Source organism: Gasterosteus aculeatus, chromosome 15, assembly GCF_964276395.1.
Source record: "Gasterosteus aculeatus chromosome 15, fGasAcu3.hap1.1, whole genome shotgun sequence".
NCBI classification, from domain to species: domain Eukaryota; kingdom Metazoa; phylum Chordata; class Actinopteri; order Perciformes; family Gasterosteidae; genus Gasterosteus; species Gasterosteus aculeatus.
Genome location: NC_135703.1, coordinates 13,663,096 through 13,685,246, shown reverse-complemented (window position 1 = coordinate 13,685,246; position 22,151 = coordinate 13,663,096). Strand labels below are relative to the sequence as shown.

At 45.0% G+C, this 22,151-nt stretch overlaps 1 protein-coding gene across 16 annotated transcripts in view; it reads right to left on the bottom strand.

Annotated features, from left to right (window-relative positions):
* smoc1 (SPARC related modular calcium binding 1) overlaps nt 1-21,974 on the bottom strand; it is a 35,153-nt gene extending 13,179 nt beyond the window's left edge. For 4 of the 16 annotated variants that reach the window (XM_078089796.1, XM_078089798.1, XM_040199393.2 and 1 more), the window contains exons 1-9: nt 21,182-21,974; nt 10,178-10,343; nt 9,648-9,731; nt 7,902-8,014; nt 7,428-7,527; nt 5,547-5,597; nt 4,998-5,045; nt 2,959-3,015; nt 2,436-2,516 (exon numbers count right to left, since the gene is read on the bottom strand). In XM_078089796.1, coding sequence (XP_077945922.1) covers nt 2,436-2,516; nt 2,959-3,015; nt 4,998-5,045; nt 5,547-5,597; nt 7,428-7,527; nt 7,902-8,014; nt 9,648-9,731; nt 10,178-10,343; nt 21,182-21,283 — 802 coding nt within the window. In that variant the 5' untranslated portion in view covers nt 21,284-21,974. Of the gene's footprint in view, nt 1-2,435; nt 2,517-2,958; nt 3,049-4,997; nt 5,046-5,546; nt 5,598-7,427; nt 7,528-7,901; nt 8,015-9,647; nt 9,732-10,177; nt 10,344-21,181 lie in introns of all 16 variants that reach the window. The other 12 variants (XM_040199390.2, XM_040199392.2, XM_040199389.2 and 9 more) reach the window with 3 other exon arrangements.
* Between the last annotated feature and the right edge of the window lie 177 nt (nt 21,975-22,151).

The window sequence follows — 22,151 nt, the reverse complement described above, 5'->3', positions numbered from 1 at the left end:
ACCAAAAACAGAACTAACGTGTATATAAATGCAGCAAAAAACAAGAGGGCAGATCTATTCTGGGTTGTTCTACAGCAGGTAACTCGGCTTTCTGGGTCTAATTAGCAAGCACTGAGGAATGTGTTGCTTCAGTACTTTCACCCTCAAAAATAATTGAACATCCGCATAAAAGAAGGAACGTTTCCCCTGAAATGTGCTGTGTAGTTTTGTAGTTACATCCGCATATTAAATAGTTTAAAATAAAACTCATTTGTAATTGTCAGGGTAATAATCGACATTCATCATCTTTATCATCCTTAATAAGTAGAAGGGGGATGTTGGTGTTGCTGCTCGTGTGCGTGTGCGTCTGTGTGTGAGTGTTTTCCTGAGCATTGCTGCCAACAGAGAACTAAACGTGTGCCTTTACACTGAAGACGTTTCTCTCCTGTGAAGACTCACACTCAAGTGTTCTAAGCGCTGCGGCTCTGCTCCTCGCCAAGGTTCCTTCACATCCAAATTATTTAGCAGTGTTTATTATACAGAGGTTATGCTGGCGCCAGACGCTAGGAAACCCAAAAGAAAATTGTTTTCATACATATAAATGGAAAGTGGCTGGACGCAGGCGATGTTGTCCTCTCAGTTTTGTGTGGAGTTGAAATTGAATCTGCGTTTTCTCTGCCTGCCTCGGATAGCCGCATTTGTGTTGTATTTATTTATTTTATTTTGATTATTTTTCAATTCTATTTCTCTGCGCCTGGCAGGAAACGAAGGATTAGAAACACAAACCCTCAGAAAACAAGTATTATGTAAAAAGGAAGAAAAAAAAAGGAACACACACAAGTGGACGTCAGCAACTGTTTGCTAGTTCTTGTGGTAATTTCTTCTTCAGGGCGAAATGATAATGGACCAAAGACGAACATCTGCAGGACCTTTGACGAGATCACCCTTTGGCCCAGACTCCAAACAAAGCGCAGCTATTTTGTCTTTATTATACACTTCCTCCCACGTCTCTCCTGCCTTGAGTTTCCTTTTCTTTCTCTCTGCTTCTCTTAATCCTCATACCTCCCCCCCTGACTCCCCCCACTGCCCTCTCCTCTTCACTTCACCCCAATAGCTTTCAGCTGTGGGCTAATCACTGCAATATTGTCTATAGCAAGCGCTGCCTGCAGTTCGAGTAGCGGAAGCATTAGTAATGGGGGAACTGTGTGAGTAGGTATGCAGGTACACGAGCCAGAGATGATGGAGACGTTTCGGCACATCGTTGGTCGGCTCGTTCGCTGCCGTAAGAAGCGGAAGCGCTCGCGCCGCCATAAACCACGTATGCAGATATCGTTTAAATACAGCCTTGAGATTTTTATCCTAACTCATGTTCTTGGATAACCCGATCGGACTACTTCCCGTCAACATTTGGTTTTTATTTTCTTTGCCTCACCGCATGGTGTGTGTGTGGGGGGTGTAAGTGGTTAGTTTTTTCTTTTTTCTTTTTTGTTCCCTTCACACTTTTATAAATGAGCTGCACAACAGTCTGGCAACCAAGCATCGATTTTGAAAAGGGATCTTTGCTTCACTCGAACAGCATATCGCTCTTGATCCTAATTATGGGGTGTCCAGAAATCCAGTGAAGGAATACGGTAGTTGATGTGAATGAAAGGGAGACTCAGGGTTTCCAGTGTGTGAGGAGAAAAAGGCTCTAAACATTGACGGTTTGCTGCACCAAACATTGCAAACAGTTCCAAGCAGGGAAGGTCACATTTTGGGATTAGAATGTTTTCAAATGCAAAGAAAGAACCAGGTTAGGGAGAGAATAATGAGGTTTTTAAATAAGTCTTTGAAATAACTGCTGTAATGACGTTAACTATCAAGAGGGCATATTTTAAAAAGTAAACGAACGTCCCAACTGTTGCTGCCAAACTCTGAATACGGACATTTGCATGCACACACATTCTTTCACAAACACACATACACACTATGTCCTTTTGAAACACACACCAAAAATCACACACAGGACACACACGGCGCTCATGTCTCTCTCAGACGCGATGACACGTCCTCTGCAGCCTCTCGGCCTTGCTGCTCGTACTCGCAGGACACTGGATGCTAATTGGAAACAGGAAGCTGTTTTTTCCCACAGAGGTTTTAAAGAGCTGTCACAGAGAATCGCTCTCACCTACGATACATTCTTTAAAGCTGCCCAAAAACAAATTAGACCAAAGGAAAGAAAACAAACACCGGGAATACGTCACCTCAAAGTTTACGAGATCAATACGGGGTAATTTATTAATGCTAAAAACATGACATTTGAGTGGGCGGTTTATCAGTGACGTGTTGAGGCTCTATTTCTATGCTACGGCGTTGCCTGATTGTTCTGAACTGTTTTTAAGTGTGATTAAGTGTTTCATATTCATAAAGCCCTTATAAAAATAAAGGTCTCAGAATGGTGAGTTTCTTTGTCTCACCTTGCTTTCTTGAAGAGGAGCTGTTCTGCTTATTGTCCTTATAAACCAGCTGTTTTATCCACAGCGTTGGGGCGGTTATTTCTGCGATGACAGGAGGACGGAGCACAGATCAATAGAATCCATAACGTCAGATGATTGTCAAAGAAATATTCAGCCCTGACCCGCCAGCACCAGCAGCGTACTTCAAACACTTTAACAGCCAAACTTTGCCCACAAACTTAAAAATTGAAATTGCAGTCGAGATCCCAGCACTTCCAAAAATATCAAATATGTCATCTGTTATTTTCAACACTTGGGAGTTTTCCGTTGAATACAATGGTGCATTCTTAGGAAACGGCGTCTTCGGTTTGAATATTAATACTCCTGACACACTGCAGCTTCGCTGAGGCGTCGGAACAATCTGAGAACCAACCGGTTTCCAGCACACAAAAGAGACCTTGTGAGTCGCGTCGCCATGGAAACATTCTCTGCACCTGGAGGGAGGATCTTAGCACAGGTGGAGGGGGAACAACAGGAGCCTTACCGTCACCCTCGGGGGGGACGTGAGTCTCCATGGTGGGCGTGGGCTTGGAGCCATCATCTGGGTTGAGAGTGAGAAAGAAACGGAAGGAGACTACCATTATTGAGGTTAATACAATCTACTCTCCAGAACTGTTGAATGGTTGGGATTTGCACATGGCCCGGCCAAGACAGATAGAGACGCAGACGGAGAGAAAGACAGAGAAGCAATCACAAACATGTGGCTCCACATCGCTCACACACACACACAGGAATCCACTTCTCACACCAACATGATCAGGCTGCACATCACAATCGCCATGTAAACCACACACACGCACACACACACACACACATACGCGCACACACACACACACACACACACGAGGACCCGCATGAACGCAGCGCAGGTGTCGCTCACTCACAACTAATCTGAACACTAAGGTGGACGGACTCCTGGTCTGAGATAAGAGGACTTCAGATGTTGATTCGCTGAGTCGGTCTGCTTGATATCGCTCATCCGGTGTATGTGGTCACGTTGGGCCATAATGCAGGTCGTCTCCACTTGATTCCACTTTGCCAAAATTTGTTCTGGATATTCATGTTGTTCAAAAATAAGGCTCTTTGGGGTTTTCCCACTGACAATCAGCCATTTGTTCAGTAGAAATATGAAAACATTACTTTCCCCAAGCGGGTAAACACTTAAGGATGTGATTACCTCGTGGTCTCTCCCCGAGCATCACCCTCACGATTGTCATGATCTTTCATTTGGAGTCTCAATGACCATCATATTGTAATACAACGCTATTGACAAGCAACGGCCACTATGTGCACGTTTTTTTGCATATTTACACTGTGATACAAACGGCAGAAGCGTGATGAGGTGCAGAGCGTCAAGGGAGGAAAATACTGCACTGATTACTGTCCCTTTTTCACCCAGCCGTGGGCCGTGACCAAAACCGACCGCCCCGTCTCTCGCCTCGCGCTGCCGCCTCCCCGTCATCCAGAGCTAACCCAATGTGCACATTCTGTATCATAGCAACTAAAGTGTGTACTTTCATTCCCAGTTTTCTTAAACAAAGGGTGCCTTGGGTAGACAAGGTCGATGTCCTAAACGTCCTAAACATCACGGTGTAATTGTGCGGTGTAGCACAGAGTCAAAGTCAGTGTTCTATTTGGGGAATTGATAAGTTGTAATGGATCTTAGATGATGCTGTAAATTCAGTTTCCTAGAATACTCACCCATGTGCAGTGCTGTAGCATCTGGAAAGTTCCTTTGGGAATAATGCGATCAAAAGCAAACCACAGACAACTGGAGTCATTCTACAAACACTAAAGTCCTTGAATCAGACGGCTTCTCCGCATATTGGAACAAATGAGGACAAACTGACCTGATCTGGTCAAACTGTAAATAATAAAATAGCTACAGCGTTGATCTCAGTCAGGTGAGACCTCGGGTCAGAAATAAGCACCGCCGCTTACTTTATTCCCTTTTGACTCATTTTTTACACTCCAGTGTGGACTGAGCTGCATGTGGAAACAAATTCTGTAACTTACAGTATTTGTCAATTACTGTTTGATCCAGGTCTGGACTGTGAGCTACAGACTGCTAGGGGGAAAGAAACACAATTAATGGAAGCATCGACAGCAAACCCTAAACAACCTGTATTAAATAACCTCCGGGTTCAGAAACAATTCAAGTGCTTAATAGTAAAGAAACTGTTGCAGTTTCAGCAACAGATCCCATTTGAAGGAAGACTAGAAGACTAGAGCAAAACCACTGTTTCACAAATACACTGCTGTCTGCAACATGCTTACAAAACACTAGTTTGAAGATGTATTATTTAAATATAAAGAACATTTAAATCCAAATACTCGTGCGTGTGAAAGTGAAACATCAGTCATGTATTTTTCTGCTCTGCGCAAACACGGACTTTGCACGGATCAGACAGAACCAAACCAGGTCAAAAGACATTTTGAACTCTTTGTCTCGCTCAAATGGAAACACTCACATGCATGTGCACACAAAAACACACGCAAAACTTACAGCCGATCCCAACTCACCTTTTCTACCAGGGTTCGGTGGCCCGGGTGGTCTGTCGGTTACTGACCCTGTGAAGACAAGAGTAAAAAAAACATGACAGGTACAGAGCGAAGACTAGGAGGCAGCGCCAACTCCTGTGGGACATTTCAAGAGTCTGATTCCAAAACGCCGTCTGTCCATTTTACCAGCAGTGAGAAACACAAAATGTACACAGATCGAATTTTAAGTTAATTATTCAGCAAAAGCTTGAGTCAATCTTATCATTTTGAAAAAACACTGACACCTTAACTTAGTTTGAGAAGGTTTGATAATTATATTCTGTTAGTACTTGATAGCAGGAGCACATTGAAACATTAGGCGATTTGCATTATTTGAATGATGACTAATGCAAACCCGTGTGATCTGCGCCGTCTGTGCATATGCAGTTCAATTCAGAAGTACATTTGCAGATTGAAATACGGTTTGGTACATGCAAGTAGTCGCGCATGCAGAGATGCATGAGGGAAAAGAGCTCAAGAGTCCAGAGTGGAGGCATTTCGAGTCAAGGCAACTGGAAGGAAATGTACTACCTGACAATCCACTTGTCCCAGCATGAGTTCCCATAAATTCACGGAAGTTTCCTGCAAATGTATGTGAGATGATTGATTTGGGTCATAGTTTACGGGGGCAGGTACATTTGGAGCAGCTGGATTCGGTTTTAGGTTTACTGTATACCAGATTCTGGTCCCAGTGTCATACATACCTTTGCAAGAAACAATGAACATATTGGATCTTATGGAGGACAAAAAAGGAGACCGGTAGAGACACTGTTGTTCCTTAAACTACCTTTAAGAATTTGATCAACTTTATTTAGACCTGGACCTGGTCTCATTTAAGAAGCTCGAAACAATAGACTGTTAATGTTTTTGCTCGAAAAACAAAAAAAAGATGAATCGACTAAATGCTCAGACAGAGTTACATTTTCAGACCAAAACAATTACATTACATAACCAAAGCCATCACTGGGTACATTTACAGAGAAGTAAATCTGCTTTGCCATGTAGTTCCAATCTGGTCCCTATTCTTTTTTTCTTTACAGAGGTGACTTTCGAGGGAAAGGAGAGCGATAGAAGCTTGGAAGAAGACAATGAATGAACTGTGGTAACTGACGGAAGAGTAAGGATTGATGAATCCTCCAGCTGGTTCATGTGGACAAACAGCTGAAACAACGGGGCCACTTCCATAACGATTTGATACACTAGAATTTCTCTTTTTTTTAACCTTGTATCCAAAGGATTTTTTTTTTTTTAAATCCATGAGCATATAATCAACAAGCCTGGCTCTTTTTATTTTTACCAAATACACATTCGGGTCCTGTGGTGCACAGAAGAGTCATTCTCTAGCTGCACAATGAATTGTTTCATCCCATAAAAAGCTTTGTTTGCTGCAGAAACACGACATAACTTGAGATTGACTCTGAACCTGCGCTCGGCCTCAGCACAGTAGGCTTTTGTACGTGGCAGAAGTGGTTTCCCGTCCGAATGGATACGCGACCATGCTCCATTTACTGATCCCACTGAAAGGACTGCGACTCAGCAGGTGCCAAGGGAAACCATACTGGTGATTAGTGGCACAGGTGGGGAAATGCAGAGAAAGGAAGGCAGACAGGGGGGAGATGAGGAAAAAGCCAGGGCGGGAAGCCTCGGGCGCTCTGCTGAGCTGCTTCAGAGGGGCATGCGACCGCTCTCACCGCACTCTCCACACTAAATTTGCACCATATGCTCCAGTGGTCTGTGCAATCCAGTTCTGGCAAAGACCCATGTGTATTATCTTCTGAGGGAAAATGATGGTGATTATCATAAAGTGTTCCCATCCAGGATGAGTGTTCAGCGCGCGGCTCCCTCTCCACTGGCCTGCTGAGGGCAGGATGAATGATTTGTGCCCATTAGCCTTTCTCGTTGTCCCTGCACCTGCTGTATGCCACGAGACATGCAATACAGATGTGCCCACCCGATGAAAAAAAAAGACACACCCGCTTTAGCTGTAACGCACAGGCCTGAGCGTGCAAATGTGCTGCAGCCATCCTGAACCTTTAGTTCGATAAAGCACTACGAATGAACTATTTCTGCTTCAACTGTGTCAAAAAACTCCAGTTCCTAAAGTGACTGAGAGATAATTGGCTCAAACCTCGGTGGCTTTGCTTCCAGAGACTCCCGGCTGCCGAGATCTTACATACACCATTGAAAGAATTTCTATGCCCGTTATGCTGCCTCTCCACCCTAATAAAGAACATCCAACCATTCCACGGGACTTTAAGTCACACAACCTGTTAGACGTTACCGTTGAAGTTACACTAATCACTAATAAGCAATGCAGGACGGATGCAAGCTGCGCTGCCAATGAGATTCTCACAAAAAAGACATTTTGTCCACAGGCCGAGGGGCTCGTTTTCCCCCCTCTTCCCCCAGTACCTGAACACACCGGAGTCCTGTTGTGCACCGAGGAGCCACTCACTGGCTTGCCGTCACTGGTGACACACCAGCAGTAACCTGTCAGAGTGTGGCACTGGACCTGCAGAGGCAGAAAAAAAGAAGGTGAATCGCACCAATAGCGTCGTAATGTGCATGATGCGGTTGGTGCGGTTAAATACGCCGACCAAATCACCCACATTATGAGCAACAATAGAAGATTTCACGGGAAAGTCTTGAGAAAAGGATAACGGGGAAGAAATCAGAATCAGAATCATTATCAGAAGCCATTTATTGCCATATATGTTACACATAGAGGACTTTGACTTGGTGCATTGGTGCGATATGAGAATAAAATATAAGAATAAAATAAGATAAAGTTAAATAAGATATGCATGTTTGTCCATATGTTTCCTTGCTGAGAGAAACCACTGGGATGAAGCATTTGGGTCAATGTGTGGTTGTGGCACGACGAACCTGCGTGAACGTCCCATCGTCGTTGCATTCTGGGATAAACAGGGCCTCCTGAGGTCTCCTGGCTTGTTCCAGGGCCTGGTTCCTCTCGACGCGACACTTGGACTGACCTGCATCTGTAACAGATTAACAGGACAGCCGGCTCTCACACACCGAGTACACACGGCGCTGCTGTTGTGTTGTCTGTTTTTTTTTCTGAAGACGTGTGTTCTGTGTCAACAACACCCCGTTCACGCCGGGCAGGAGCTGAGCGCTGCGTGCTCTTCACTGACTGGACGCTTGAGTGCCTTGCTCGAGGACACCTTTTCATGGACATAAAGGGAGAAGAGCGTTGGTTATTATTTCTCCGTCCAAACCACCTGGTCAGTGCGTCATGGACTCCACGCTGATATTTAGAGATGTGGGTGGAAACGGAGTGACTGACTGCGTTGCTGCTCTCAGGAGACACGGATGGAAGTGGCAGAAAGGTCGGAGACAGAAGTGGGCTCCGAACCAGCTGGTCGCCGGCTCAAAAACCCGTCAGCAACTACTGTTTTTATTGCACTCTCAGCTCCCGTGGAGTTGAGCTACATGGTCGACTGTTTGTGTGTGCACACACACACACACACACACCAACCAGGAAAGTTTTATTAAAAACGTGTCTCTGGACCAGAAAGGAGACAGACATGTTGTCTCCTCCAAAGTCAAAAACTGGCAGAGACAGAACTGGCTGCTGAGGTCCCCGAAAAGGACGGACCAGAAATGTATAATGTGGCCTTGGAGTGAGAGTACATCTAATCCTAATTTAGAGAGAAACGTATTAAACAAACAGAATCAGTCCAATGTCCTACTGAAGACCCCAACAAATCACTCATACTAGTCCGTAACTAAAAGTTGTGAAAAGGCAGAAATAACAGCACATCCAAAGGCGTATGTTGTTACAAGAGTTTGATCGTGCGCCAAACACGTGCTACATGAAAAAAACCTGGCTTTCTAATTCCTTTGTTTGCAAGGAGGAACTTTTTGACGATGATTGACAGCGAAACACCGAACAAGCAGGCAAGCCGTTACCTGATTTATACCTTTTATAGTCAAAGTGATCAGTCGTGTTTGATCTGAATCCCACGCACACCTCAGAAGGCCTTTGCCAGGCGTTGCCAAGGGGTGCTGTTAATGAACTGCCTGCTTAAATAAATCAGCCGTTCCACTGCAACAAAACAGGTTTACTGCACTTACGGAGACTTGGTGAGCTTTGCCCAGCTCTGCTTTCCCTGGCACGCCGTTTATTATGAAACCAAAACACGTATTAGCATACAGGCGACGCAAGATTCCCTCCAGAAATGGATTTGTTGGGGAATGTTGTTTTCTTAATACAAGAATTGGGGCTGACGAACAGGGAGGAAATGCCAAGTTCCAACCTTGACTCCGGACCTATCAATCTCTGAGGCCGTTGGGCGGCTGGCATCCAGAGAGCGAGGAAGTGTGTGATCCTGGTCTGTAAAAACGTACACGCCTGCAGCCCGGGCGGAAAATGAAAGACATCTTCAGTTAAGTTCCTCGTCTGACATCTTCTACTTTTCCGTCTTGGTTTTTGCTCAGAGCTGTAACAGCTTTCGTTTCAAGTGAAACGGTGCATTCCCGCGTGCAGTATGAAGTCTGTGATTTAGTGCTGCCGCTGAGTCTTTGCTACAGAGGACAAGTCATAACATTTGAGCTCCATCCTCCATCTGGTCCCGTTGGTGAAATTCAAAGGGCGTTTAGCGGCCTTACCTTTCAGCTCCACGTCCCCCGTCTCGGACGTGGAAGTTGGTGCCGGAGCCGGCGGCAACTGATCGATTTTCACCCAATTTTTACCTGAAACAGAAAAGTCACTTGCGGCTTTGTGGAGTCTTGGCACGGTTAAGGGAGGGCAGCATGCGACTGGATCAAATATCAAAGCCTGTTAGGCAGATTTTCTGGGGAAAGCTTTCTGGCGGCCATGGAGGCAGAAATGGGCAATAGAAGAAAAATCGTATCCATCCAAATTTGAAGAGCAGAATACATATTTTATCTCTCAAAGTTATACTACTGTCAAGGAGTGCCGCATCTGTTACCACAGACAGTTTGGGGAAATCCTGGTCAGTGCATTAATGAGAACTAAAACTTCCAGTGCCAAGTGCTGACAAGAACCGTGGAAGTAAGACAAACAGTGTGCAAGCATGCGCGTCATGAAACGCTCTCTGGTTCCTGGCATGAGAGAGTCACGGATGACTAATCGGAGTTTCTGTCCGCGGGTGGAACCCCGGGGGTTGAATCCTCACCTCGACAGCGGCCGCGGTGGGCCAGCGCCAGCGCTCTGTCTTTGCAGCGCGCCCTCTGCAGCTCGCAGCCCGTCTCGTAGCTGCGGCCGTCCGAGCCGCACACCGGCTTGCCCTGTGTCCGAGAGCAGATGACCCCGCAGTGACTGTCCCTGTCGCCGATCAGCCACTGCGCCGAGGAATACAGCAACGTGTTAGAAATGACATATTTAACCTCACTTTTTTTTCTTTTTTTTTTTTTCTTTTCACCTGACAGTTGACGTCCGAAACACATTGAGCCGTTTTCTCGCTCCGCGAGGAACTGCTTTCCTTTTGGCTCCTTTTGCGTTCTTTCTAGTTATACTGTTCGTGAACAAAGGCTGTATTCAGCGGAATCTGAAATTATGCCAAACTAACGTGCAAAATTGGACACGTGGTTCACTTCCACAGCACTCGGCGGCAGCTGCCTTTCTTTGTTTAGGCTACTGTGACGAGGGTGCGAGCGGCTCTGCTCCGTCCTCCACCTAAAGGCTTGTTTATCTAATTAAACTTTGGCTGAAGACGGTTCGAACCTCTATTAGGTTTCAAAAGACCCAAACCATATTCAGAGCAATGGGAGTCCTTCTCCCCCCCCCCCCGTCCGGTCCCGTCTCCCCTCGGGTCTCTCGTGATCTATTAGTGAGCCGGTTCTACTCCGCCGCTGGAAGTCGGCCTCTTCTCTGACAGCAGTAATGGTTCTTGGCTTTGCAGCCGCCTCAAATATATTGAAGGTCTGAAGGATTTCAAGGGGGAGCACAAACTTTAGCAGGAAGATGGAGTTGTGGGTTAGTGAGGAGAGCGAGAGAGAGAGCGAGGAGGCGTGCAGTGAGGAGCACCAGAGTCCTCTGCAGGGAAACAGTGTGCCAGCAGCTTTGTGTTTCTACTGTTATATGAAATAACACCAGGAGCTCTTGATTAGATCTGGATTCCTCACACTCAATGATAGCGTGTTGAGGCTGTTTCATAAAAGACCAAAATAAAGGAACAGAAATTGAGCAATTCTCAAGAAAACGCCGTCTTCACCCACGGCCCCCTCAAAGTAAACAGCGTTGAGTTTGTTGGGGCTCTCGATCCGACGCAGCAGATCTCATTAGCGGAGGTATGGAGGGAAGAAGGTGATGGAAAATGAAACGCAGCCAGAGACGAAAAAAGCCCAGTTTCTATCCTTCACTTGCCAACTCCTATCGGACAATCTTTTCAAAAAAGCGATCCACAGTCCAAGTGCATGTGCGGAGCTTGCATGCATGCAACCACAACTTTCACTCTGCCTCTCCCTCCTCATCACGATGCCCGACTGTATTTTGAACAACATTGAAATTGTTGCCTGGAGACAGATTTTCTCCAAACATATTAAGGGCAATCAGACAGACGTGAACAACGTGTAGATGGTATCGAAGCCAAGCCGCTGATGTCATGAAGTAGTTGGTGTAACAGATTAACCGCGTGCCCCCGGTTTATTCACTCTGTCAACAAAGCACTCTGCCCATTTATGCCTTTGCGTTTATATTATTGTTGGTGATTTAATAAGTTTGACTGCTCTAGAAGCCCTCCGAGACGTCCCGTCTGATGTCTCTGCGTCTTCAACCATCCTACTCCGTAGCGACTGCCAATAACATTGTTTTTTAAGTATCCGGGACACTCGTTCGTCTGGACAATTGTCTGAGGAACAGGAACACCGTTTGCGTGGAGATATTTCCGTTCAACCCTTGAACCTCAGCAGGGCTACAAATGACGCCGACGACAGCAACTCACTCAAACTACTTGGATGTTTATTTCTTCTATCACATTCTATTATATATCGTTGTCATTCTCATCTGACAATCGGGAAGTGACACAGGAATTCAAACTTGTAGCACAGGTTGTGAATCCAAAATGTGGTGAAGTAAATTGGTGTTTTTGTTTTACTTCACGGTTACCACAGAGCATCTGCCAGCACTGACAGCTAAATCCCAGCAACCTAATCATCATTCATGTGGTGAAAAGTCTTCCAACTGGTGAGCGAATAGCACCTGTGTCCCATGCAAATGAATCAGTTTGCATAGTGTTCATATTAGTGAAGAGAACTGCTCTTATTGCAGCGTGTTTTAGTCCTCAAACCGATGAAGACTCAAAAAATGTGAAAGGATATTTAACCAAACTGAAAATAATACTTTAGAGGACACCAATCCAACTTCCCTCAGCGTAACGATATGTGCAGAACAAGCCAGACAAATAGATGGGATTTCAGCCCTGGCACTGAAGTATAGTAGAAATTCTGTTGTTTGACGGCTCAGAGTAAAACTAAATCATGATGTGCCGCCTTATGAGCCAATGCAGACAGAGACATAGAAAACATGGAGCTCCAGCTCAACTTTCGTGGGCTTAAGTGAAGGACAGGCACAATATGGTGTGTGAAAGTATCTGCATTGCATCAGGTTTTCTTCCCCTAGAACCGAGCAGCGGTTACATCTTCCTCAACGTGCTGTCGACGTACTGATGAACTTTTTAAATAGTAGAAGGTTAAGAGCCACAGAGACTGACCCGTCCTCCCCATCCCTGACGCACAGCCTTAATGGATTCAGCCGCTCTGCCTCCTCTGTCATATAAAACCTTAAATAAAGGTTTTTGAGACGACGTTGTCCAGTAAGTGGAAATAAACACTCCTACCAAGTCTCCCGCACGTAGTCATTTCTTGCTCATGCCGTCCCACCCACAGACTCGCCTCCCGTAAAGGTGAAACTCGAGATTTTCGGCAGATAAGAAAAGTTGGGAAAAGCAAAGAAAGCCTTATGGGAACATTTTGACTTCATTGTTCTGTTCAGCTTTTAAGGTGAGGACGTCGGCTGACCAGTAGGGTAGAGGAGCCACCAACCGAGCTTAGAGGGCCTTGTTAATGTGTTTACCTTTGAGCTGAGCAAAGCTAACAGCTTCACCCGCTTGCCAATCTCTGTGCTAATTGACTGTAGCTTTATGTTTGACAGACAGACTGTAGCTCCGCCTCTTCTCAGCTCAAGTCTCACGACAGTCACATCACCGCTGCTTTATATAAAAGTTACTCACTGCAATAAACGTGCGCGTGGTTTACATTTAAATCCCGCTAAAAAACAAAGACCAGACTAGCGGTGGATGACGCTGAGCCTGGTTCACATTAGTATCTGAAAAACAACTGTTAACCCTGCGAAGATCGACCCAATGAGTGAGGCCTGTCTTTTAGCGCCGCACAAAGACGTTTCAGCAAAGCGTTTGACGGCACGCGTACACTTTCCGTGGTTTCTAGCCTCCCCAATACTATCCAAATTGCACAGATGTGGTAAACCCCACCCATCTGGCCCGCTTAAGGAGGTAAAAACAAATACTACGAGTTATTTTCAGTTACTGTGTCTAAACTCAGGCCTGTTTGACAGCCATCGGCTGCTACAGTGTTAGCCAGGATTATGGGACCTGGCATTACCCCCTGAGGGAAAACAGACCCTCATGGTCGGCCAATAGCGGCTGGGGTTGAGACCCACCCGGCGTCCCGTAATCAAAAGCAAACAAACACATCTAAATTGGACAGACTAACATGTAACAGGAGCTATTGCTGGATCCTTTTGAGGAGCACACACTGCTCTAAATACCATTAATTACCTAAACCTGTGGGGAAAAGCTCGCCCATGCTCCTGTTCTGCAGATCATTATGCAAAGTTGGGCATCACATCAAAGATTTACATGGATTAATCTCGCGTTGACAGCTGCTCAGAGACCCGTTCCTTCATTTACAAGTAGGAGAGATGCATTTTTAGAGGCACAGCTTAAATACCATATATCTCCAGGCATTGTGAGGACATGGAATCCTTCTCAGCCCAGGAACCAAACAGGTCAAAGATGAGCTGACGGGGAAAGTTACTAGAGTCGGTACCAATATCTCGCCAGGCAAACAATCAGCACTGAGATTCTCACATTTAACAAGCTGAATTCGCCCTACACACACACACACACACACACACACACACACACACATACAATCCCACGCACACATCTCAGCCAGAAGCACACACAGCTCTCTACACTGCTCATAAAGTAAGTGAAATGCAACCCCCATTGTGCAACAGTTACAGCATTAACAAAGTGGTCTTTTTTTACGGCCGCTGGCAGAGAATCAACCGGCCCGCGGTGGAACAAGAACAAAGAATATGATTAGAAAATAATCATTTTTATATATGCACACTTAAAGGTTAAACACAGGGGGGGAAAGCAGGCTGGAACGAAGGTAGTAAATAAACAACTCTTGGATTACGTCTCTTACAGTAAATGCAGAACAACTTTCCAACTAGCTCGTTGTGCGTAAAGCTCAATTCTTTGGTCCGATTTTTATTATAGAAACACATATGGAACACAATGTAAACAGTAGATCCCATTCTCGTCTTTATTACTCTTAGTCTGGACCAAGCGCGCTATAATTCAGTTTAACTTTAGTTTAACATACCAGGCACACCAGAGCACCAGGCAGGAACAAGAGGAGTGTGGACGAATTCAAGTCAGACAGAATTAGTCTTTTTTCTGGGGTGAACACTGAAGTATAATGTATTCCACTTTTTTTTTTTATTCAAGCACTTCCATGACGTTGTTGAACTCTTTGCAAAAAGAACATAATTTCATAACTCAGATGCTGACAGTTTGGCTCGTGTTTGGGGTGTTTTGCTAATAGCAGCTAATGTTGCCTTGATCGGAGTTCAATTCCTTAAATAAATCTGCCTGAAAAATGCATTCAAATGTCAACACATTTAAGCATGTGTCAGGGGTCTGCTGACAGATACTCTCAAGCTCCTAAGGTGGGGGGGGGGGGGGGGGTCACTTCACTTTATACCACAAGGTCCCTGAAGTTAATCAATGAAAGGAAGATCCAACATAACCATCCAGGAATTGTTAACAAAAGTTGTGTGGTGGAAATACTGATTATTATTGGTCACACAGTTACTGATTCCACTCTCTGTGGAAAGTGATTCCAATGCTCTGTTGGTCCCAGAAAAGGAGGCGAGTAACGATGCCGCTCGCCGCTGCTGGCAGACCAGTCTGCTGGTGGCCGGAGCAGAGCGAAGCTCCTCGTTTGCGCTCTGACTAACAGTTAATCCAGCAAATTCTGTCTGCAAACAGGAAAGGCGAACATTTGTGAGTCAATTTTGAGAGTCAATGCATTAAATTTGTTATCATAGAAATAGAAACAACTGGTCTAAAACGGTGGTGCCTAAATTTAAAAATATTCAGTAGGTTTTTAGAATGAAGTCTGTTTCCTAGCTAAAACGTCCTTTTCATTTAGATATAAATGCAACAATTAGTCGCGGTGTGTTCGCTCGTTCCTCAGTCATGTGGACGGTTGCATGATGTCGGCACAGTTTGTGCTGCAGAGAAATAAGCTGTCAAACCTGCAGCAAGACAGATCTTGTGCTTGAGGCTACTATAGTACCCCGTCCACGCCCATTAGAGTTCATTCATATCTCTGGTTATTGCCAGAGCTCTCAGTTTTCACCCGCATGTATCTGTAACTGTTAATTACTTATTGACACATGGCTGTTGTGGTTAAAGTAGGATTTGGCTTCTTCTCCGGATGTGATCCATTTTTCACGGTAGGATTTTCTTTGTCAATTTCTGATGATATTTGGGAATATCCTGCAAATTGTCTGGCCTCTCGTAGTAAGGGTCTTATGCATCTTTAAAACTCATGGGAAACGCAGGGAAAAGATACTTTGGGTGTTTTGCTGCTAAGTTCAACTGGAGACAGAACAATTCAAACACAGGCTTGGTCCTTATTATACGAAGCAGTCTGACTTTGAGGTGTCTCTCATGGTTGAAATCCCATTCAGTCAAAGGCTTTGTTCTCTTTGTTCTCACACGTGTGGACTGAAGCTCCCACCCTGACGTGATATCACATGCTCCTTGACCTTAATGACACCACTGCTTCAACTCGGAGATTCTTCTTCTGCGTGCACACAGATGGAGACGGGCGGAATCAATGTGTGTGTGTGTGTGTGTGTGTGTGTGTGTGTGTGTGTCTGTGTGTCTGTGAATGTGTGAGTGTGGAACTCTGTGTTTCAGCTCCACACTTCGTTCGATGCGCTCATTTTCCCCTCCGGGCACAACAACAACAAATAATGCAACTGCACCAATACATAAATGCATGTGTAGCTGGTCATCTAATGCATCTCCGTGTCGTTAATCAACAGGAGTCTTTGGCATTCCCTCACTAGCCGACACGTGGATTACTTAAATGTTGGAAAAGGAGGATAAAGGTGAGTCAACCACAGAGGAAAGAAGCCAATGAAAGTCCACCAAAGGATAATTGTGTACTGTTGTATGCTTTTAATGGGCCAGCGTAATCACTTTTGTCCAATAACTAGTGTTGTTGTTTTCAGGAAATGTACAAAGGCCCTCATGATGTTTTCATTAACACACTTTACTTAACCTTGTTATTAAAAGAAAAGTGGGGAAAATAAGAAAGTAATGGATGGAAAGCTCCGTTGTTCTGTTCTGTAATGTTCCTTTTACATATTGTCTTGAAAAAAGAAAGCTGTAATTTCAAGTCATTCTTTCTAACCCTTAAAACAAAGTTGTTGTGAGCACTAAAGGAGCTTTCACATCGGATGTGGAAAGTTCTTGCTAATGTCTTGCGCTTAAAACATTTAACTATTATTCCATCATTTATTTTAATCCATGATGTCGTGTTTCAGCAGCAACACACTACATCTACAACCAAACGAAGGCTTCAAAGAACTGAGCGTCTGTAACTTCACTCCAGTATTAGTTGATCTCGCTGATTGAAACACATTTAACAGCGCGGCTTCTGGGGTTTGCAATGAATTTATTCAGAATCCATTGACATGAAATACAATCTGTGCAATACAATCATTGGTTCTACGTTTTTTGTCATTGATGACGGACCACGCGGTGTCATATTATCTCTTTTAGCTCCGTCTTTGGTGTCCACCAACTCCTTACTGTTAAACTCCGCCGTGTTCACTGTGAGGCTGAAAACCCAAATATGCTGAAAGATGCTAAAACACCGCGAAACAGTGCAGAGAGTTGCAGAGTTGGCCGATAGTCATCTGTGGGTTTCTCACTCCAAGCGACTCACATTACACAGTGATTTGATTTACTGTTTTCCTTTCGGCCGCTTCAATGTCTTGTTATGGTTAAAAAAACAAGATTTCCTTTGTCGACGATGTTGAGGAGATTAAATATGACTTCAATGGAGAGGGTGACTTCCTTATTTCTCTTGTTGAAGCGCTGTTAGGCAATCAAAAGGAAAGTGTGTGAAGGGGCAGGGGGAGGTGTTCCTCCTTTTTTAGGAAATGACTCTAAATCTGATTAACAACATTCCTTGTTTGTCGCTAATGCCACATTCTGGCTGCCGAACAGTCAGCTGTCTCTGCTGTTCCCAGGAAGTCTGTGTGCGTGCCTTCACAAATTTCAATAGGTTTTCATACTTTCACTGGGACCACACACGCTCATATCAAAGGGAACAATTCAATATGTGTGGGAGGCCGATCTGCTGAGCCAGTCGGAGAGAGGAACCGTAGAAAGACGTAGAAGGTCTTCTTACACTACGGCACATTTACAGAAAGTCAGTTCCCGTAGTAGACAAGACATTTGTATGAAAGCAAACGCACAAACCACAGCTGTGAGGAGGATGTGCGGGGGGGGGGGGGGGGCGCTGGGGTAAGTAGCGGTGATGGAAACCACACAGCTCGACGGTGACTGACCATTACACTGATTACAAAGACCCGAAATTGAGCGTGAAACGCGTTCGCTGATTATGTTGTCAAAGAGACATGTGCGAGCAATTTGATTGGTCGCTGGCCGGCGAGCAGCTAGATGAAAAGTGAGGGGATAACCAAGTCAGAGGGCTTGATGGGAAAGAACTGACACAGTGGGATGTGAATAGTCAAGTCTTGCCAACAGTCAGATTGTCATATATGTTTCTCATTGATGGAGTGGTATTTAATGTTAAACTATAGAAATGTATAAACTTTAGGATTAGAATAGAATTCCATGTTGGCGATCCACAGACGGGAACGACGGGCAGGTGAAGGACAGTGGAGGGGGGGGGGGGGGGGGGTCCAGAGAAATGTTCATGAATTTAAAATATATTTAGCCTCTGATGGTGTTATGTTCCTTGTGTTGTTTAGTTGACTATGATGAATAATCGCCATTGAAATGAGGAGCCTTGAATCAGATCGTTGAATACTAACATAGTCTGCTCACCTTCAGATTTTAAATATAAATCGCAAAATGTACTAAATTTGCTGTAGACATTCTAAATCCATAGATTTGTTACCTAAAGCCTGCTCTAGTTCCCTGTCACGCATCTCAGACTGCGATACCGTGCAGAAGCGTGGTGCCGCCAGCCGCCATCTGTGTCTCCAAAAGTAGTGTCACTATGATAAAGACGGCCTGTGGGCGGGTTTTCGTCCAGCGCGGCTCACGTGGCCGCTCCGCCTGAGAGGGAGGAGTGAGCTGAGGGGTATTCGGTTGGTGGAGAGCTTCAACCACACCGCTAGATGTTCCCCAAGCCAACACACTGTCCCTTTAAGCCAAATTTATGCACAGGATTTGTCACACAATCCCGAGAGGATGAATCTATTCAAAAAGCAACCTTCCAGTTCGAGGCAGAGAAAAAAAATCAAGCATATGTTTGTAGTTGTGATGCTCAAAATCACACCATCAAACAACAAAGAACCCAAGACCACAAGCTTCATCACCAATAACAATTTTTTTTCTTCCTTTAAGGGCTTAATCAGAAACTGCTGCTGAACAGAAAGTCGGGACAAAGTTAGTTGTGAAAGGTTTGTATTTCCCGACTCCTAACAGAATGACGGTAATCCCCAAACTGTGACCTTATCGCTTTGCCAAGAAGGTTTTTCCCCATGAAGACTAAATGGGGAAATGAGCACTGCACATCTGCGTGATTACGGACCACCGCTCTTCTTCTATAAACAGTCGCTCACCATTTCATCTGGACTATTTCGTACAGGTAACACGTTCACTATGAATCGCCATCATTCCACTTAATGAGATAAACACCTCTTGTGAATATAAGATCGCAAATTTGCTTCGTCGAGCGTCCATAAGCCAAAAAATATTAATAATAATAATAATGATAATAACTGGATAGTTTTTACTTGTATCTCAAATGAATAATATGCAATACATCTTATTAATTATTCTGCTCATTGTTGTTCTAAACAATCTCGTAACCTGCTTCATCTTCACTTCCCGATTTCTTTATTTACCAAAACACTATAAATATCATATTCACATCATATACTAATACAACGTGAACTCTGTGCTCTGTAATTTTTCTTTAAAGTGTCAGAGAAAACACCAGTTAAGTGAGGTTCTCCAGTTGAGGAATAGCATTATATTAATCAGTGCTGTTTTGCAATTTTCTTTCCAAAAGGAAAAAGTCTAAATATGTACGACACATCATGACCACAATAGACATTTTTTCACCTTTTAAATAGCAAAATAACTGTTGAAAATCAGTTCCATTCATTTGAGCACTGTCAGCGTGATGAAGTCATCTGATCCACATGAAACAATCGCACACGCAGGGACCTGCGCCCACACACTCCGTGCATTAAAACACACACATGCAGAGCAGCCACACCTGCACTGTGATCCGCCTCACACCAATAAAAAGGCTTTCCCGCTCTTGAACCGGGGCTGTACTTTCCCAGGCTGAAGGTATTTACTCCGCGTCGCCGCTCAGTCCTGCTTATGTTTGTGATTTTATAGAGTTTTATGAGTCTTCACTGATGCCATCACCAAAGTATGCCAACGGGTTGACTTGATGGGGGGGGGTTAGGGACAGAAGGGTACGAGGGGACGCCGTCCTCATTTATTGGTGCCTAATTCCTGGTCACATCCCCCTTTGGGAGATGGATTTCTTAGAGTTAACACCACTTTGCCTGCGTTCCTCCCACGAGGCTTGTTAGCGAGATCATTCCCGGAGCTCGGATCAAAAAAATATAAAAGATCTCCAATTTCATGTGAACTTGAATCCTTTTAGACTTTAAAAAAAGCATCATTTAGCAAGACGTTTTTTAGTGAGAAGATAGTGAAATCTTCTTCTGTCTGCAGACCGTTATTAGCTTTGAATGAAACCACATAATTCCGACTGTGACCTGGTCTTTGCTGTCACGGTAGAGACTGGGTTCCACTACCACCACAGGAAAATGATCCCCATCCTTCATCACACACCCGCGTCATCTGAGCGGTGCTGGCCTGCTTCCCTAAAGTTACTCTCCTCCGGCACAGTTGCCATGGAGCCCCGAGGCAAACGAGGAGGAGGCCACGCGGGGAAGTTAGTTCTGATATCGGTGATGAAGGTGATGCTCCGAGAGTTTGATTTTACGGCGATAACACTGAGGTAGAGATGCTACGATTGGTCACCTAAATGTTTTGGTCTCTTAAGTTTCAGCTTGGGATCAGAGGTCCATATCTTTAAAAACAGCGTGTTGTCATGGCTTGCACTCGATTTGGAGGACTTTAAACACAGATATCAGGATGGTAATTTCTTCTCACAGGCATCAAAAGCCAAAACGTATTTTTCTGGAAGAGTAAGGCTGCTTATAACTATGAAAAACTTGATTAAAATACACTTACGACTGATTTACATGTATTCCATAAGTAGATAAATACTTTGTAACACTTACGCTGCATTGTAAACATGACTGGCTGCACTTACTTGACAAGGTATTGCAGTAAATTATATTTCGTATTTTGGGCAATTTTATAAATATTTAACCCTGTTGTTTCGAGACATTCAAGTCATTGAATTGTTGACTATTTTGCAGCTTTACTTTTCCACAAAGCGATGAATCATTCCGTCTAAAGGAAACAGCAAAGACCGATCACACTTCTCCTATTTTCCCCGGGACAACATTTCGTCACACACTCATACGTGATTGCGTTATTATGCGCGCGGCGTGACGTACGTGGTCACGTGTCGCAGGTGGAGGTGCGCGCACTCACCCGCGAGCCAGGCTTCTGCGCGCAGACTTGAGGCAGGTAGCACACGAACACTGTCGCCAGAAAGCGCGAGAAGGCGAAAAGCAGCAGACTTGACAATAACATAGCTGATGGTCGGTGGGCGGCAGGTGGTCTGTGTGTGTGTCCGTCTGTCACACTGATGCCAACGGGTCCAAAAAAAAGAAAAATACCGCCTCACTCGCTGCAGTCTATCTTCCTTCTTATGCCCCTTCTGTCTACTTCTCCGGTGACTAATCACAAAGTGGCGCGCGTGGGCGGAGAAGTCATCACTCGTCGGTGACCGTGGCGGTTTTATTTTTTATTTTTTAGTCATCCACTGCGGGAGGATCGGCTGTTATTCACCGGCGGCTTCCACAGGTTGAGTCGCTCTCGCCTCCAATTGCGGCTTCATTTAAAACGCGGAGGAGGGCGAAGCAGCGCCGAGTGACACCCGCGACCGCCCAATGGCAGCGAGGGAGGGCGTCGAGAGGCCCCGCCCACCTTTAGAACCGGTCCAAGATGAGCTCTCCATGGAGGAGGAAAGGCTGCTGTGGTCAGTCAGGAGAAGCAGCAGCTGCAGGGACAACCACGGCATTGCCATCCGTCTTTGAGAGCAGGAACAATGGCCGAGTGACTGTGAAGTCCCATTTTAGGTTCTCGTCCCCATTCAGAGACGTATAATGCTCTGTAACCGCCAAGTGTCCTGCTGCCGTGACATTTAGCCTGCGTACTTGGGCCACAATAGAAAACATCTATTGAGTAAAGTCAATAGCTGTCACAAGCACCGCAGGGCAGCATATGTGTGTGTGTGTGTGTGTGTGTGTGTGTGTGTGTGTGTGTGTGCGTGTGTGTGTGTGTGTGTGTGTGTGTGTGTGTGTGTGTGTGTGTGTGTGCGCGTGTTGGAGCTGGCTCTTAATCCCTAACTAGTGATGTAACAAGATTTAAAGAGTGAACATTGTTTGGAAGATGGGCC